Source organism: Grampus griseus (genome assembly GCF_964374135.1).
Source record: "Grampus griseus genome assembly, chromosome: 3".
NCBI classification, from domain to species: domain Eukaryota; kingdom Metazoa; phylum Chordata; class Mammalia; order Artiodactyla; family Delphinidae; genus Grampus; species Grampus griseus.
Genome location: NC_139019.1, coordinates 161,731,474 through 161,750,505, shown reverse-complemented (window position 1 = coordinate 161,750,505; position 19,032 = coordinate 161,731,474). Strand labels below are relative to the sequence as shown.

General features: G+C 53.2%; 1 protein-coding gene across 8 annotated transcripts in view; it reads left to right on the top strand.

The window, feature by feature from the left end:
- The window catches only part of LOC309820139 (BLOC-1-related complex subunit 8), a 34,423-nt gene extending 23,527 nt beyond the window's left edge, over window positions 1-10,896 (top strand). For 3 of the 8 annotated variants that reach the window (XM_082650694.1, XM_082650690.1, XM_082650699.1), the window contains 9 exons: window positions 1,672-1,740; window positions 6,430-6,512; window positions 7,047-7,250; window positions 8,456-8,590; window positions 9,377-9,524; window positions 9,696-9,829; window positions 9,918-10,011; window positions 10,169-10,280; window positions 10,580-10,896. In XM_082650694.1, the coding sequence (XP_082506820.1) occupies window positions 1,672-1,740; window positions 6,430-6,512; window positions 7,047-7,250; window positions 8,456-8,590; window positions 9,377-9,524; window positions 9,696-9,829; window positions 9,918-10,011; window positions 10,169-10,280; window positions 10,580-10,805 (1,205 nt within the window). In that variant the 3' untranslated portion in view covers window positions 10,806-10,896. Of the gene's footprint in view, window positions 1-129; window positions 230-1,671; window positions 1,773-6,429; window positions 6,513-7,046; window positions 7,251-8,455; window positions 8,591-9,376; window positions 9,525-9,695; window positions 9,830-9,917; window positions 10,012-10,168; window positions 10,281-10,579 lie in introns of those variants that run through there. The other 5 variants (XM_082650696.1, XM_082650695.1, XM_082650697.1 and 2 more) reach the window with 3 other exon arrangements.
- The last annotated feature ends 8,136 nt before the right edge of the window (window positions 10,897-19,032 follow it).

The following is a 19,032-nucleotide window of genomic DNA, read 5'->3' as shown; positions in this document are numbered from 1 at the left end:
AGGGAAGTCCCCAGGGATGAGGTTTTTAAAAAAATCTTTTGGTTGAGATAAATCACATAGAGAAAAATGCAAAAATCGTTGGAGTAGGGCTAAAAAATTTGCACAAACTGAACACATCTATGTATCCAGGTCCTGGCCCGGGGAACAGGACACCCCAGTCCCTGGACTCCCGCTGTCCTGTCACAGTACCTGCTCCAGGTGGCCACTGTGCTCATATCCATCACTGTAGGTGAGTTTTGCCTGTTCTGGAACTTCATATAAATGGAATCACATGGTGTGTCCTCTCTAGGGAGCCCAGTATTGCTGAACCGGCACATGGTCTGGGAGATTCACCTGTGTGGTGGCATGGAGGTGGAATGCATCCTTTTTCTGTGCTGTATAGTAGTCTTGCATAGAATCTACCAAAAATCATTTACCAGTTCTCCCATTGAGGGCATTTGAGTTGTTTCCAATTTGGGGCTCTGACAAATGAGGCTGCTGAGAACATTCTTGTCTGTGTCCTTTGGTAAAACACGGACACTTTTCTCTTAGGTGAATGTTGAAGGGAAGCATTGCTGGGTCAAAGGGTAGATGCATGTTCAGCTTTAGTAGGTGCCAGACAGTTTTCCAGAGTGGCTCTACTTCTTTCTTTTTCCACCAGCAATGCATGGAAGTACCAGGGGATTATTTAAACTGTAAAATCATATCCTGACCCTCCCCTGCCTCCAAACTCTCTGTGGCTCCCTAATGCCCTCAGAGTAAAACCCACACTCGTTACTGTGGCCCACAAGGACCTATGTGATCCAAGTGCCACAACTCTCCCTACCACCAGTCCCCTCCCCTCTCTCCCTTGCTCGCACTGTCCAGCCATAGAGATTTCTTTGCTTTTTTTCAAAATGCCAAACTCATGATCACTCTGAGCCTTTGCCCTTGCAGTTCCCCCTGCCAGGAACACCCTTGCACCAGATCTCCCCACAACTGACTCTTCCTTTGCTTGGCTGTGTCTTTCTTGGTCTTTGGGTCTCAGTTCAGATGTCACCTCTTCAGAGAGATCTTCCTTGAAATCCCTGGCTTCTAACATTTCCCCTTTCGTGGTCAATACTTCTCTCTTTTTAGACTTAGGTTCTGACCTACAAGAGCTTCATAAAATGACTTGGGCAGTTCCCATTGTTTTCAAAGGTCTGAGGTAGTTTAAAGAACATTTCACTTTCCTGTCCTTTAAGATTTGATAAAATAACCATAAAACTGTCGGGGCCTGTTGTCCTTTTAATGGTAGGTCTCAAGTCACTTTTCTAATCTTCTGTGGTCATTGGTCTACTTAAGCTTTCTACTTCTTTTGAGGTCAGTTTATCACAATGGTTGGCACTTGATAAATGCCAAGTATGGGGGGCAAAGAAAGGGGTGGGAGGTATTGGACTCTTGACTTCAAATGCCCACTCCCCCGTCCATCTGCTCAGGGCCCCATCCAGCCCTTCCACTGAGGCCCAACTACATGCTTCCTCCTTTGAGACGCCCTCTTGGATTTCTCCTGACTCTTCTTCCCTTTCCTGGGTCGATGAGTCCACCTGTGCCTCTCTGCTGGGCAGATGCCACAAGCTCTCTGCTTTCTAGCTGGACATTGGTGGGGGTGGAGGGGACATGCGCACAGAAGAGTACTCCCCTAACCTCAGCCTCCCCCCTCGTGCCCTGCAGATTCAGCACGCACCACCACCTCCCCCCAGCAGTTCCGGTCACGCCAACATCTGGAGAAGGGGCCGCCAGGTCTGTCTGCTGCCTGGGGTGGGGATTTGCATGTGAGTACAAATATATATGCACACCCTGGGCCTTCCGCCTGCCTCCGCATTCCTTGGCTGGCCCTTCACACCTGGGCCTGAGGCAGGTCAACGCTGAGTGGCTGGATTTGCATGCCTGTGTATTTCTGGGTAGGGAGTCAGCTGGGGGAGTCTGAGAGGAAGTTGTTGAGGGAAGCTGGGGGGAGTTCAGATGTGTCCCTGTTGACCTGCTCCCTTCACCAAATCTTCCCAGTCACCCCTCTGACTTGTCCTGAGGGTCTTCCAGTCTTGGGGAGAGGGAGAGAGCTGGATATACGACCCCCTTAGCCCCACAGAGTCAGAATTGGAGGGGATAGATGGAGGCTCTGGGAGACCAGAGTGAGGGCAGGGAGGGCTTCACGGAGGAATGGATTTTTTTGAGCTAGGTTTCTGAAATGTGTATCAGAGTTGGCCAGGTGCAGAAGGGGCAACAAGGGCTTTTCAGGCAGAGATATTTTGTTGAAGGTAGAGAACGGTGGGCAGGAGCTGATTGGGGCAGGGCCTTTCGTACTTTTTTAAAAATTTATTTTATTTATTTGGCTGCGCCGGGTCTTAGTTGCAGCACACGGGATCTTCATTTCAGTGTGCAGGATCTAATTCCGTGACCAGGGATTGAACCCAGGCCCCCTGCATTGGGAGCGCAGAGTCTTTTTTTTTTTTTTTTTAATATTTTTCTTTCTTTTTATTTATTTTTTTTGGCCGTGTGGGGTCTTCTTTGCCACGCGTGGGCTTTCTCTAGTTGCGGCGAGCGGGGGCTACTCTTCATTGCGGTGCACGGCTTTCTCATTGCAGTGGCTTCTCTTGTTGCGGAGCACAGGCTCTAGGTATGTGGGCTTCAGTAGGTGTGGCACTCGAGCTCAGTTGGCTGTGGCTCACGGGCTCTAGAGCGCAGGCTCAGTAGTTGTGGCACACGGGCTTAGTTGCTCCATGGCACATGGGATCTTCCAGACCAGGGCTCAAACCCTTGTCCCCTGCATTGGCAGGCGGATTCTTAACCACTGGGGAGCGCGAAGTCTTAAGCGCTGGACCACCAGGGGAGTCCCTGGGGCAGGGCCTTGAATGGCAGGCTGAGGACTGGAGCTCCCTTCCTCCTGAGGGCAGTGAGGGGCCGTGAGGAGTGCTTGAACAGTGAAGGGACATGGTCAGCTCTGTGCTGGGTAGATCCCTCAAGGACCAGGGCAGGGGATGACTTTGGTTCCTGGGTGAGGATTGGGGGCTCCAAGGTCATCAAAGTTCAGAAGACTCAAACCCCTGTGTGAGCCCATCTTTACCTGTCAGGCCTGGCTCCAGAGATGGCAGAGGACCTAGTGGCTTCTAGAGGACCCATAAAAGCCCTAGAGTACAGTGACTTAAGTGCAAGATTCAGGCATAGCACAGAGGGGGCCTCACCCCCAGTCTCTGCCCAGATGGACACAGCCCTGGCCTCCCGGTAGTTTCCTGTCATCTCTACCCCTGCCCCCAACTGTCCTGCTTCCTATGGCAGCCATGGCCAAGTTTTTAAAGTCCTGTGCCTTCTTTTTTTTTTTTTTTTTGCGGTTCGCGGGCCTCTCACTGTTGCGGCGTCTCCCGTTGCGGAGCACAGGCTCCGGACGCGCAGGCTCAGCGGCCATGGCTCACGGGCCCAGCCACTTGACAGCATGTGGGATCTTCCCAGACCGGGGCACAAACCCGTGTCCCCCGCATCGGCAGGCGGACTCTCAACCACTGCGCCATCAGGGAAGCCCCAAAAGTCGTGTGCCTTCTTGCTCAAAGCCCTCCCACGGCCATATACTGCTCTTAGACCAAAACCCACAGGCCTCCCTGCAGCTCAGAGGACCCAGAGTGGCCCTGCCTCTGCAGCCTCTCCTGCTGGCCTCCTCACTCCAGTCTTATTGATGCATCTCCTCCCTCCTGAGGGCCTTTGCACCTGCCACTCCTTCTGCCTGGAACTTACTTCCTGTCTGGCTCTTGGGTCTCAGTTCAGAGAAACCCCCCCTGACCTTCTGACTCTTGGGGCTCCCCCATTATGTGAACCCTGCCCTAGCCAGGATGTCCTTGTCTAAAATGGGGACAGATTGAGAAGGGGCCAGAGTTGATCTTCCAGGCCCAGAGACTCATGTCCAAGTCCCATGTTCCCATGGGACCCCAGGCGTGGGGGGCATTTCCTGAGTCATCTTGGCACCGAGACCTCCCGGCCAGTGCCCTTCTTCTGTCCCCAGGGACCTGTCAGGGCGGGGATAACGCACCCCAGCCGTGGGAACTAGCCTGATTCCAGCCGGGGATTAAAATTAGCCCCAGAGGTTAAATTTAGCAAGTCAAGCTGGAGCTGGGGGGCTGAGATGGGGGCTTTCGTTGGCCTGGGATTTGCATGGCTGTGACCGCTCAGAGACCCAACCCAGAGAAGGTGGAGGGTGTGTCTGGGGTCACACAGCGGGCCACATATGACAGACTGGGGCGTCTCATACTTCCAGCCCTGGGTCTGTGGGAAGATGAGGCACTCTGCTCAGACCCCTCGGGCTGGGGTGTGGGAAGCAGGTATGGCTACTCCCAGAGACAGACCTACATTTCCCTATACTTCCCAAGAGCTCATTCCCAGGCCTTGTGCCAGGTACTCTGTATTTCATACCCACCCCATTCACAGAACAGCAAACTGAGGCCGAGGGAGAGGCCTCCCTTGCTAAAGACCGCTCTTCTGTTCAGAGGCTGGCTGAGACCTGAGAGCAGACCCACTTCACCCTGGGCAGGCCTCAGCCACCTATGACATGGGAGAGATGGGGGAGTGGAGTGTGGTCATAGAGTCGGCAGAGGGGATCTCGGGGGCCAGGGAGCGGCTGTCTGTACAGTGGGGTGGGTGCCGCTGAACAGGCAACATGATTCCTTGATTCCAAGGAGTCCTGCATGAGGGCTGCTGGGAAAGTCCTGGACCGTGTCTTGGGTACATGCTGCGCTCACTGAGCTGCCCATTCTCACCCTTGGGGCCCCCACCAGGGAAATCCAAGATCCCCACGAGGAAGGTCCAGAGTTTCTCTCCAGTTTGCCTGGGCCTACCCCATCCCCCAGTCTGAGGGTTCCAAGCTTAAGTCTTTCCAGGGCATTCCCCCCTCCTCCCGCTGGATGGTGGGGCAGGGATAGGGTTTCTCTTATGCTTCCCCCCAACTTTTTATTTTATTTTTATTTTTTGGCCATGCCACGCAGCATGTGGGATCTTAGTTCCCCGACCAGGGATCGAATCCGTGCCCGCTGCACTGGAAGCGTGGAATCTGAACCACTGGACCACCAGGGAAGTCCCCCCACACACACAATTTTTAAAATAGAAATCTATAATCACTGAGGGAGAAATGTTAGAAAATTCAAAAGATCAAAAAGGAAAAAAAAAAAAAAGACAAAAAGCCTACACATTGTATGATTCCATTTATACGAAGTGTCCAGAACAGGCAAAGCCATAGAGAACATAGATTAGTGGTTGCCAGGGGCTGAGGGGAGGGGAATGGGGAGTGGCTGCTAATGGGGCTGGGGTCTTTTTTTGGGAGGATGAAAATTTTCTGGAACTAGATAGATGTGATGGTTGTACAACGTCGTGGATGCTCTAAATGCCACTGAATTGCACACGTTAAAATGGCGAGTTTTATGTTATGTGAATTGCATCTCAATTTTTAAAAACGGGAAAAAACTCACCCATAAATTTCCACCCAGCGTTGACTCCCAGATTGAGCATTTCCTTCTAGTCTTTTTTCCACTCTCAGTACAGTTTTTCTTTTGTTGTTGTTGTTTTTGCGGTACGCGGGCCTCTCACTGTTGTGGCCTCTCCCATTGCGGAGCACAGGCTCCAGACGCGCAGGCTCAGTGACCATGGCTCACGGGCCCAGCCGCTCCGCGGCATGTGGGATCTTCCCGGACCGGGGCACGAACCCGTGTCCCCTGCATCGGCAGGCGGACTCTCAACCACTGCGCCACCAGGGAAGCCCCTCAGTACAGTTTTTAAATATATGTTTTATATATTTTTAATATATGTTTTCTGGTAACCACAGCCCTCAACCTTGCTCATCAAAGGGCTATTGTGGGATTGAATGAGTTCAAAAGTGTCTGCTGTGTGGACCAGGCTTACTTTCAGAGGCTCAGGATCACTGAGCACCACTGGGTACCAGCACTGGATGGCCCTCCAACCTGGCCTATTGAGAACTTTTAAGCTGTCGCCAGTATTCATAACAGCAGTGCATACACAGCACCTGCCGTCTGCAAGGCAGATCTGAATGCCCTTTGTGGGTTAGCTCATTTTATGCTCCAGCAGCACTGGGCAATGCACCACACTGTTATCCCCGCTGCACAGACACGGGGTCAGGCTCCCTCTAGGTCCCACAGTTACCAGCTTGTTTTGCTTTAAAGCTTCAGGTGGGGGCACCCATACCTCTCAATCTTTCCCCCTTGGTCAGCCTTCTCCTTATAAAACATTGATCTGAAAGTGTTCAATGAGCATTTGCTGCATCCTGGGCTGGTCGAGGGTGTGGGCTGTGGGGATGACCCAGCCTGCCTTGATCTCCCCCATCATCTCCCTTTCAGCACCTGGCAGGGGCAGGAGGAAGATAGGGGGTAGACTGGGGTGCCTGTCCCCACTCTCCACCCACCTACTCTGTCCTCTTCTCCTCCCCACCTCAACCCCCAGACCAAGGACACTCCACCCAGCCTGGGACAATGGGGAGGAAGAAAATTCAGATCTCACGCATTCTGGACCAAAGGAATCGGCAGGTGAGTTCAGTGGGTGGGCCAGTGGTTCGGGGAAAGGCATTCCTGGCAGGGGACATGGCCTGGGCAAAGGTCTGGCCATCTGGGAGAACTGCAAGGGAATAAGGAGACTTGATGCAATGTCAGGAGTTTGAGATGTAGCCTTTACTCATTCTCATGATGATTAATTCACTGATTCCCCTTGATGACTGGAGCCCCAGTCACAGGGGAGGTGGAACTCAATACAAATACACCCAACTCAAAGCGCTGGACCAGAGAGAGACACAGAACTGGGGAAGCTCAGAGAGGGAGTGTGGGCTCTGCCTGGAGGCCAAGGTAAACTTACCAAAGGAGAGGACATTTGGGCTGGGTTTTGAAGCATCGATAGGAGTTTGCCATGTTAAGAAGTGAGAAGGAGTAGTATAGCCAGAAAGAACAGCACATGCAAAGGCATGGAATCACAAGGCATTTTCAGGCAACAATTAGGCCCCTCCACCTCCCCTCTCACCATCCCAAATCTTTGTCTTCTCCTGCCCCGCCTGTGGGTCCTGGGTCCAGGTGACATTTACCAAGCGGAAGTTTGGGCTGATGAAGAAGGCCTATGAGCTAAGTGTACTCTGCGACTGTGAGATCGCCCTCATCATCTTCAATAGCGCCAACCGCCTCTTCCAGTACGCCAGCACGGACATGGACCGTGTGCTACTGAAGTATACAGAGTACAGTGAGCCTCACGAGAGCCGCACCAACACCGACATCCTTGAGGTACCCCTGGGACCCACCTCCCTGGCCTCATGAAGCCCAGCACACTCTGCTCACTCAGAGCCTAGGGACTCTTGGTTTGCACAAAAGATGAGCGTTGCAATTTGGCTTTGCTGCTAGTCAAAGCAGGTTTGGGGTAATAGAGTGTCCCTTTTAGGGGCAACTTCCTGGATAGTGGAAATAAAAAACATCGAGGGCCCCACTATGTGCCCCTCACACACATCATCTCATTTGCTCCTGTTACCCATTTGGTGAGTACAGACACAGAGAAGAAAAGGTACCACAAAGCAAACAGACCTCACTGAGGTCCAGGAATGTTTTTTTTTTTTTGCGGTACGCGGGCCTCTCACTGCTGTGGCCTCTCCCATTGTGGAGCACAGGCTCCGGACGCGCAGGCTCAGCGGCCATGGCTCACGGGCCCAGCCGCTCCACGGCATGTGGGATCTTCCCGGACCGGGGCACGAACCCGTGTCCCCTGCATCGGCAGGTGGACTCTCAACCACTACGCCACCAGGGAAGCCCCAGGAATGTTTTTGCTTGAGCTGCTGTATCCTCAGGAGAAAGAGGCAGGAGCAGCCCCTGCATTATCTGGGCAGCCCTCACACCCACGACCCAGGATGGGCAAGATCACTGTCACTTTGGATGCGGGCATCTTTACCCAGGGCGGGAAGCTAAAGCCACTGGGCTGGAGAGAGCAGCGGGCTAGGACTGCACCCAGGAAGCTCCAATCTGGCAGAGGGTGGGGAGAAGCTGGCACAGGAGAGGCAGGGGTCCAGGAGTGTGCTGGTCACTGCTCCTATGTGGGTGGCAGCTTAGGAGAACCTATAAAGTTGTCCTCAGGTGCTCAGTCAGCTGACATTTATTAAGCACCTACTGCACGCCAGGCTCCGAGGCTGCACATGGGTGCAGAATGGAGGAACTGAATCACACTCAGAAGCAGTGTTAGGATAATGCCAGCAGGCCTGGGTGCATCTCGGCCTCTACTGTGTGACCCGGGCCTCTCTGGTCCCAGGGCAGGACAGTCCCTCTCTCACACACAGTTGGAACTTACTAGGTGATAACTCACTGGGGTTTTTGGCTGGAGCAGGCTGTGCTTGCACCCTGCCTGCCCACAGAGCTGGATGGGATAGGTCCTCCCCTCTCCCGTAGAACCAGGTTCCTTGGCCAGGATGGGGGGAGTGTCACCCTTTTGTCTCCCCCTTCCACAGACACTGAAGCGGAGGGGCGTGGGCCTTGATGGACAAGAGCTAGAGCCAGAGGAGGTGATTGAGGGGCCAGGAGAGAAGCTGCGGAGGCTGGCAGGTGATGGGGGTGACCCAGCCTTGCCCCGACCCCGGCTCTATGTAAGTGACTCCCTGCCCCGCCATGAATGGGGCCCTTCCCCCACTTCTGAGGTCCAAATGGCTGAGGCCGAGATTGAGAGAGAGACTTAATTTGGGGGCAGGTTTCTGCCTGGGTGGGCAGAGAAGGCTTCCTGGAGAAGTGGGCATTATAGCAGGGGCTTTGAAGGATGGAAAAGAGTTCAACGGGCAGACAGTTCCTTTCTTTTTTTTTTTTTAATTTTAATTTTTGGCTGCGTTGGGTCTTCATTGCTGTGCGCGGGCTTTCTCTAGTTGTGAGCGGCAGCTACTCTTTGTTGTGGTGCGTGGGCTTCTCACTGCAGTGGCTTCTCTTGAGGTGGAGCTCAGGCTCTAGGCACATGGGCTTCAGTAGTTGCAGCATGCAGACTCATTAGTTGCGGCACACGGGCTTAGTTGCTCCGTGGCATGTGGGATCTTCCCGGACCAGGGCTTGAACCCGTGTCCCCTGCATTAGTAGGCGGATTCTTAACCACTGCACCACCAGGGAAGTCCCAGTTCCTTCCTTTCTTTGATTCATCAAACACCCTGGGAAGCCCCCTCAGGGTCAACCCTATGCTGATTAAGAAGCCTCAGCTCTGGGCCTAGCTGTCAAGGAGCGACAGAGGCAGACACAGGCTCCCCCAGCCATGTGGCGTTAGGCCAGAGGGAGGAGTAGTGAGGACTTACGGAAGGTGGAGGCTGGCCACTGAACTCATTGGGATTTTCTGTCTTGGACTTGATGCCCTCATTTCCACATTCCTCAGCCAATCCTGTCCTCTCTGCCCTCAGCCAGCAGCTCCCACTATGCCCAGCCCTGACATGGCATATGGGGCCCTGCCCCCACCAGGCTGTGACCCCAGTGGGCTTGGGGAGGCCCTGCCTGCCCAGAGCCGCCCATCCCCCTTCCGTCCAGGAGCCCCTAAAGCTGGCCCCCCAGGTGAGCATGGGGCATAGGCCCTGGGGGAGGAGGGGTGGCGGTCCCAGGGGGGCTGTGCAAGGCGGGAATATTGGCTCTGGCCCTGCTTGGCTGTGGGCATCACTCTGGACCTCAGACTCCATTAGATGACATGGCCACCTGCCCTCTCTCTGGGGGTCTCCTGCTCCCCAGGCCTTGCGCACCCTCTCTTCTCAGCAAGCCACCTTGGCAGCAAGACACCACCGCCCCTGTACCTGGCAGTGGATGGGAGGAGGCCAGACCTGCCTGGTGGCCTGGCTGGGGCCCGAGGGGGACTGAGCACCTCGGTGAGTGAGGGGAAGGTGTGGAAGGGCTGTGGGGGCAGGGTGGCCTGGGTGTGGGCCTCAGTTTCCCCTTTCCCCTGTCTCTCCACAGAGAGGCCTCTATGGTAGCCTGCAGAGTCCGTGCTCCACTGCCACCCCAGGACCCCCACTAGGGAGCTTCCCCTTCCTCCCTGCAGGTCCCCCAGGTATGCACCCGCTGTGGGAGGCGTCCACACACCTGCCTGCCGGGGGTCCACACTCCCCCACCCTCCAGAACTGAAAACTGGCCTGTGGGGTGGGTCAGGCTTGGGCAAGGGGCTCCCTGAGGTCAGGGCCTCAGTTTACTCTTCCTGCCCCCCCCAGAATATGGCCTGGGAGACCCCCCTCCACCCCCAGCCTTGCTGCAGCCCCCCACCCTGGCCCCCTGGCAGCCCTCCAGGGGTGATGGGCCCCCAGTCACCCCCGCCCAGCCCAGGTAAGTGCCCCGACTGCCTCCTTGCACGCTCCCTCCCACCCCGGGTTCACGGGTGGGGCTCCTCCAAGTCTTCCAAGCCCCAGCCACTGCTGACCCCTGGTGGCCACTCCCGGTTCTGCACTTAGCCCCTCCCGACTGGTCCTGGTGGGGATGGGCGGCTATTTTGGAGGCCCCAAGAGGGATCGCCACCCACTCCTTTCCCAAGGTCCTCCTGCCCAATCTTTGCCCAAGCCATGCCACTTCCATGGCTTCCCTCGCTGAGCTCACGGCCCCGCTCCTCTCTCTCTCTCTCTCTGCAGTGGGGGCCGCAGCCTGGGCGAGGAAGGCCCTCCAGCCCGCGGTGCCTCCTCGCCCACCCCACCAGTCAGCATCAAGTCCGAGCGCCTCTCGCCGGCCCCTGGAGGCCCCGGCGACTTTCCAAAGGCCTTCCCCTACCCCTTGCTCCTGGCCCGGCCCCTGGCAGAGCCCCTACGGCCTGGGCCCCCCCTGCGCCGGCTGCCCACTACCGACGGCTGGCCCCGGTAGTAGGCCCGGGGGTGGCACCGATTCTGCCCCTCACACCAGGCGAGGTGAGGGCACGCGGGGTCCCAACCTTCCTCCCTGTGTCCTTGGAGAAGACCCAGCAGTTACGACCCTCTCCACGGCAGGGGCCTGGAGGGGGGAAAGCCTGGTTCGGATCCAAGGTTGGGGTGCTCGTTTCCCCCTTCCCGTGTGTGTGTATCCATCAATAAAACACACGGGGCATCCGTGAACGAAACCGTCGCTGCTCAGAGCCACACCCCCGCCCGGGTCCTCCCATCTCTTCCCCAGCGGCCTCAGTCTTGCCTTGTCGTGTCTTGGGTACCCACTCCAGAACCTGACCCTGAGAGGAGGACTCCAGTGCTGCTTGGGAAGGGGGGTGGGGGGGAGAAGCGGGATCGGAGTTGGGGGGGACAGGGACGTAAGGGGAGGAGCCCTGGAGGGGGCGCCAACGAGCAGGTGACCCCGTGCTCAGCCCGCTGGGGGCCCTAGGGCACCACATAGAGTGGGCACCTAGAGTGGTTCCACCCCAGTGGTGATGGGCTGGGCTATTTGCGCTCCAGCTCCTGAGGGTGTTGGGTCGAGGGCTCAGGCTGGGTTGCAATCGCTTGCAGCAAGAGGCAGTGGGGAACCGTGAATGTTGGGCTATGGGAGCGCTGGAATGGCCGCTACACTCTTCATCTTTTAAATGGGCATATCCCTTGATCTCTTGATCCAACGATTTCCACCGGAGGGAGGAGGGAGCCAGGCGTTTATCCACCCACTTTGGGGTGGTGCAAACTCCCTCCACTTCGTCCTGTCCTGTGTGAGGGCAGACTTGGGGGTCCAGGAGGGAGCCAGAGGGAGCTCCATTTGTTCCTCCCCTCCAACCACCCCCCAAGTGGTCTCAGTGGGATCTTTATAACACTCAGATCTGTCCCTTGACCTTCCTGAGCTCCTCAGCTGCTCTCACCCACTCTGTCTCCTGCCCTGAGGCCCTTAGAAATACTTGCTGTTCCAAGCTAGGGCCATGCTGGTCCTTCCTGCTGGGCCACCTCCTGCAACCCTCAACTGGCCTCCTTTTTAGACTGCTTCCTACCCTCCAAGGCCTAGCTGCCTGACCGCTCCTGCAGGAAGCCCTCTCACTGCCCCAAGCTGAGAAATGGCTCTGACAATTCTCAAAGGGTCTGCTTAGTGGAGATCACCGATCTGGACGAGAATGTGAAAAACACACGGTGTTGGTATCAGTGTTTATAAGATTTGTATGCCCCTACCCCACCATCATTCTATGAAGCTCCAAAGCTGATTGGTCCAGCTTGGCTGTAATTTCAAGACCCTTGTCCCCTGTCACCCCAGCCCTCCACAGAGGACTTTTTCAGTAAAATTCAATGCCTTGCATTCCACCATTAGCGCACACAGACCTGGATGTGGATACAGAGGCAAAAATGTGTGCAGCCTTCGAAAAAAGTCACCTCCCTTTCTCCTATAGTCCCCCTTCCCAGCCAAGACTTTCGGTGGACTCCTTTGACGGGTAGGGAGAGAGGGGAAAATGTATACAGTGCCTGACCATTTTTTGTGACGTGAGCGCACTTGCTTGAGCAGCCATATATATAGCACCATTCCTATGCAAGATCCAGCCTGGACTTTGTTCTCCAATCTTCCTGGTCCTTGACACCTTCATCCCCTGTGAAGTTGGGGCTTTGGAGCCCTAGTTTCCAGGGGAGAAACATGGCACGATCAAGGTTGGTGAAAGCCTTCCTCCCTGGGGCTTCTGTGGCGTGAGGTGGAGGTGGGGTCCAGGAACAAAAGAGGCAAGAGACCGAGGGACAGTGGAGGGACACTCCAGGGTGTATTTGGAGGTAGAGCTACCAGGACCTGCAGATGGCTCGGATGTGGGGTAAAGGGTTTCATGGGCAACTCGCAGCCCCCTCTTACAACACAGGGAAACTTGCGGAGAATGCAGAGTCTGTAGGATGAACTCAAGGCCTCTGTGGAGTGTTTAAGTTAGGCTGGAGAGCTCTCTCACCCAACTCAGATTCAGGTTCTAAATCCTCCCCACCTGCTCCCTTCTGTCCCTTCCCACCCTCAGAGGAGGGGTGAGGCATTGTCTCCACCCCAGCCTATGACAGTAGCCTCTGGGGATCCAGCTGAACACACAGCCCCTGCCACCCCAGCAGCACCATTGCCACATGCACCATGGTCACCACGCAGGTGCAACTTTCTCCAACTGGGTTACCCTTCTGGGGATCCCCTTCCTCAGGTCACAAGGACCCTGGCCATACACATGGGGTGGATGAACCGCCAAGCTGGTGGCGCCCCGCAGTGTCGCAGTCACAGCTCCCCATACAACCAGACGCAGGACCAGGGACTTGGAAGGAGGAGAGAGGCCAAGGCAGCAGGTCCTCTGGGGGAAACTGAGGCATATCCAGAAAGGGCCCCTTTTTCAGCCTCTGGATCTTACCCACATTGTGGATAAGGTGGGCCAGTCTCTGAAGTCAGTGCCCACAGGGTAAGTGCCGAGTGTGGAGTTCATAAAAATGTGGGCTGCTTTCAAACGCTGGGGAGAGGGCCTTCCCCAGTGGCGCAGTGGTTGAGAGTCCGCCTGCCGATGCAGGGGACACGGGTTCGTGCCCCGGTCCGGGAAGATCCCACATGTCACGGAGTGGCTAGGCCTGTGAGCCATGGCCGCTGAGCCTGCGCGTCCGGAGCCTGTGCTCCGCAGCGGGAGAGGCCACAACAGTGAGAGGCCCGCGTACCAAAAAAAAAAAAAAAAATGTTGCATTCAAACACTGGGGAGCCCCAGGGCCGTTTGGTGTGGCTCTGTGTCCTCATCCCTGGGAGGCTGCACTTTCACCATCTGCCGTTAGGTGGCGCCCAGTAGTGCCCTTTGGATTCTGAACTCCCCGCTCAAAATTTGAAAATAAAGTGGAAATAAGAATAAGTAAATAAAATATATCTTGGCTTCCAGGGAGTCTGCCCCATGTTTTTAGTCTATGAGACTGGGGAACCAAAAAGGGCTGTGTCACATGTCATGTGTGTGTGACTATACATGTACAGCTTGAGGTGCTCTGGGCCATAAGGGGACAGTGGACATGCTACTAGGTTCTGGAAAGGCCTCTGGGTCCAGACCCTAGCTCTGCCCCTGCTGGCTGTGTGGAGGAGGAAGCAAGGAGGGTTGTGTGGAAGTGTCCTACTGCTAGTCTTTCTAAGGACACCATGGTGATGTTGGCCAGGGCCAATGTCACTATCAGATGGGTTCCAAGTCTCTCAGGGGCTCGGTCACCGGTTGGAAGCACCATGGGAAGTATGGCCTGGGTACGAACATGATGATGGAAGTCAGAGATCTGAGAGATGCATTTTTGAGAGCACCATAGAGATGCATTTTAGAGAGCACCATAGAATGAAACAGTGTAGAATGAGAGTGTGGACCTCAGTGTAGACAGAGATTGTGGGACATTAGCATAAACAAACATAGGGAGTGTCCAGTGAGGATCAGGGAAAATGGAATACCCAGTGTAGGACAGAATGTGGGTTCACCCAATGGAGAATAGACGAGGAAGAATGTCCAATGGAGAACAGACAACATAGCACATGAAATGTAGAATAGGAAGTGAAGAACAGTCAATGTAGAACCGAGATGCTGAGCAAACAACGAGGGATGGAGTACATGGGCCAAGAGAAGACTTTGGCATTTGTTCTGCGTGAGGTGGGAGCCATGGATGATTGTGAGCGGAGGAGGGACACGGTCTGGCTTAAGTATCAACAGGTGCCCTCAGGCTGCTCAGGGGAAAACAGACAGCGGGGGGTGGATGGGAAGCGGGGAATGGAAGCCACAGGAGACCAGGGAGGAGGGGACTGCAGGTGGGAGATGATGGAGGCTGGATTGGGCGGAGACTGTGAAGGGAAGGAGGCTGGTTGGGACAATGGTTACACATGGAAGGTGAAGCCATCAGGAGGGGCTAACAGGTCAGGTATGGAGCAAGAGAGAGAGTTCAACGCCAACTTCAGAGTTTGGGGATAAGCACCTGGAATATGGCGCTGCCTCTTCTGCAAAGGGGAGGCTGCAGAGGGAAGATGCAGAGCTCCTGGGGCCAGGATGTGTGTGAGCTGGCTGTGGCTCACCACATGGGGGTGCTGTGATGCCTGGACTCATAAACCTTATGCCCATAGACGAAGTCAGGGTGTGAATTAGATTCGGGCCTCTCAGAGTCTCAGTATCTTTATCAGTTTAATGGGGACAATTGTCCCAGCACTCTGACCTGCTGGAGAAAGCACTCGAGTCAGCCCCCCAGCTTGATGAGCAATAGGTCTGCAACAAATGTCCCCCTTTTTTTCTTGGTCCACCTTCTCTGACACCCTCCCCAGCTTCGCTGGATCCCACCTGGATGCTGTAGCTCTGAGGGGTGTCTCATGACACCCATGTAGGTCCTGGGAAATCCCAGTGACCCTCACTGCCACTGCCACCCACACTCTCTCAAGCCAATGGTCTGAGTCCAGAGGACCAAAGTCACAAATAGTTAATCCCCTGCAAACAGACATCCACATGGGCTCATATACAAAGACAAAAACACCCACAGAGACAAGGCAATCAACTATACACAATCCAGCCAAAACAATCTTGAGGGAAAAAAATGGAGCTGGAGGAATCAGACTCCCTGACTTCAGACTATACTACAAAGCTACAGTAATCAAGACAATATGGTACTGGCACAAAAACAGAAATATAGGTCAATGGAACAGGATAGAAAGCCCAGAGACAAACCCACACACCTGTGGTCAACTAATCTATGACAAAGAAGGCAAGGATATACAATGGAGAAAAGACAGTCCCTTCAATAAGTGGTGCTGGGAAAACTGGACAGCTACATGTAAAAGAATGAAATTAGAACACTCCCTAACACCATACACAAAAAAAAACTCAAAATGGATTAAAGACCTGAATGTAAGACCAGACACCATAAAACTCTTAGAGGAAAACATAGGAAGAACACTCTTCTTTTTTTTTTTTTTTTTTGCGGTACGCGGGCCTCTCACTGTTGTGGCCACTCCCGTTGCAGAGCACAGGCTCCAGACACGCAGGCTCAGCGGCCATGGCTCATGGGCCCAGCCGCTCCGCGGCATGTGGGATCTTCCCGGACTGGGGCACGAACCCGTATCCCCTGCATCGGCAGGCGGACTCTCAACCACTGCGTCACCAGGGAAACCTGGAAGAACACTTTTTTTTTTTTTTTATAAATACAGTTGTTTTTTTTAATAGTTTTTTTTTTTTAGATGTTGGGGGTAGGAGTTTATTAATTAATTTATTTATTTTTGCTGTGTTGGGTCTTCATTTCTGCGCGAAGGCTTTCTCCAGTTGTGGCAGGCGGGGGCCACTTCTCATCGCGGTGCGCGGGCCTCTCACTACAGCGGCCTCTCTTGTTGAGGAGCACAGGCTCCAGACACGCAGGCTCAGTAGTTGTGGCTCACGGGCCCAGTCGCTCCGCGGCATATGGGATCCTCCCAGACCAGGGCTCGAACCCGCGTCCCCTGCATTAGCAGGCAGACTCTCAACCACTGCGCCACCAGGGAAGCCCCCGGAAGAACACTCTTTGACATAAATCACAGCAAGATCTTTTTTGACCCACCTCCTAGAGTAATGGAAATAAAAACAAAAATAAATGGGACCTAATGAAACTTAAAAACTTTTGCACAGCAAAGGAAACTATAAACAAGATGAAAAGACAACCCTCAGAATAGGAGAAAATATTTGCAAATGAATCAACAGACAAAGGATTAATCTCCAAAATATATAAACAGTTCATGCAGCTCAATATTAAAAAAACAAACAACCCAAAAAATGGGCAAAAGACCTAAATAGACATTTCTCCAAAGAAGATATACAGATGGCCAAGAGGCACATGAAAAGCTGCTCAGCATCACAGATTATTAGAGAAATGAAAATCAAAACTACAATGAGAAAAAAAAAAAAACTACAGTGAGGTATCACCTCACACCAGTTAGAATGGGCATCATCAGAAAATCTACAAACAACAAATGCTGGAGAGGGTGTGGAGAAAAGGGAACCCTCTTGCACTGTTGGTGGAAATGTAAATTGTTACAGCCACTGTGGAGAACAGCATGGAGGTTCCTTAAAAAACTAAAAATAGAATTACCATATGACTCAGCAATCCCACTACTGGGCATATACCCAGATAAAACCATAATGCAAAAGGACACATGCACCCCAATGGTTCATTGCAGCACTATTTCCAATAGCTAGGTTATGGAAGCAACCTAAATGCCCATCAACAGATGAATGGATAAAGAAGATGTGGTACATATATACAGTGGAATATTACTCAGCCATAAAAAGGAACGAAATTGGGTCACTTGTAGAGATATGGATGGACCTAGAGACTGTCATACAGAGTGAAGTAAGTCAGAAAGAGAAAAACAAATATCGTATATTAACGCATATATGTGGAATCTAGAAAAATGGTACAGATGAACCAGTTTGCAAGGCAGAAATAGAGACACAGATGTAGAGAGCAAACGTATGGACACCAAGGGGGGAAAGCGGGGGGGTGGGACGGTGGTGGTGGTGGGATGAATTGGGAGATTGGGATTGACATATATACACTAATATGTATAAGATAGATAACTAATAAGAATCTGCTGGGCTTCCCTGGTGGCGCAGTGGTTGAGAGTCCGCCTGCCGATGTAGGGCACACGGGTTCATGCCCCAGTCCGGGAAGATCCCACATGCCGCGGAGCGGCTGGGCCCGTGAGCCATGGCCGCTGAGCCTGCGCGTCCGGAGCCTGTGCTCCGCAACGGGAGAGGCCACAACAGTGAGATGCCCGCGTACCGCAAAAAAAAAAAAAGAATCTGCTGTATAAAAAATATTAAAATAAAATTTTTTTAAAAGTGGAAAGTTACCATTAAGCAAACACACAGGAATAATTGTTGCAATCAAGAATCATCAATGGGGGCATCCCTGGTGGCGCAGTGGTTGAGAGTCCGCCTTCCAATGCAGGGGACACGGGTTCATGCCCGGGTCTGGGAAGATCCCACATGCTGCGGAGCGGCTAGGCCCGTGAGCCATGGCCGCTGAGCCTGCACGTCCGGAGCCTGCGCTCCGCAATGGGAGAGGCCACAACAGTGAGAGGCCTGCGTACTGCAAAAAAAAAAAAAAAAGAATAATCAATGGGCTTCCCTGGTGGTGCAGTGGTTAAGAATCCGCCTACCATTGCAGAGGACATGGGTTCGAGCCCTGGTCCGGGAAGATCCCACATGCCGCGAAGCAACTAAGCCTGTGTGCCACAACTACTGAGCCTGCGCTCTAGACCCCGCAAGCCACAACTAGAGAAAATCTGCGTGCAGTAACGAAGACCCAACACAGCCAAAAATAAATAAAAATTTTAAAAAAATCATCAATAGATGCTAAAATTAGAGGTTTATGGTATGATGAGAAACAAGATATTTGGTCAAGAAGTACCTGTCCACAAGATACCTATTCATTACAAAGGGAAAACTAGTAAATTTACCATGGGGATGTCTGTCAGATAAATGATCAAAGATGACAGCAGTAATGAGACATAGTCCCCAAAATACAATTTATTCACTGTGAAGTCCCCTGCTTTCATTTTCCTTGTTGTACTTGAAAGTTGCTAAGACAGTAGTATTAAATGTTCTCACCACACACAAAGAAAAGATAATTAGGTGTTGGAGGTGGTAACCAATCCTATGGTGGTAATCATTTTGTAATATGTGTGTAGCACACCATCACTTTTAAACTTACACAATGCTATATGCCAACTGTATCTCAATAACGCTGGAGAAAAATATACACAATCTAGGCTTTTGTTTAAATAAACTGTTTAATTTAGAACAATTCTAGATTTACAGAAAAACTGTGAACATAGTACAGAGAGTTCCCATATACCCCACACCCAGTTTCCCATATTATTAACACCTTGCATTAATATGGTACACTTGTGACAATTAATGAACCAATATTAAAAATTGTTATTCCTTAAAAAAAAACACAACTGGGCTTCCCCGGTGGCGCAGTGGTTAAGCGTCCGCCTGCCGATGCAGGGGACACGGGTTCGTGCCCTGGTCCGGGAAGACCCCACATGCCGCAGAGCGGCTGGGCCTGTGAGCCATGGCCGCTGAGCCTGCACGTCCGGAGCCTGTGCTCCGCGACGGGAGAGGCCACAACAGTGAGAGGCCCGCGTACTGAAAAATAAAACAAAACAAAACAAAAAACAACTA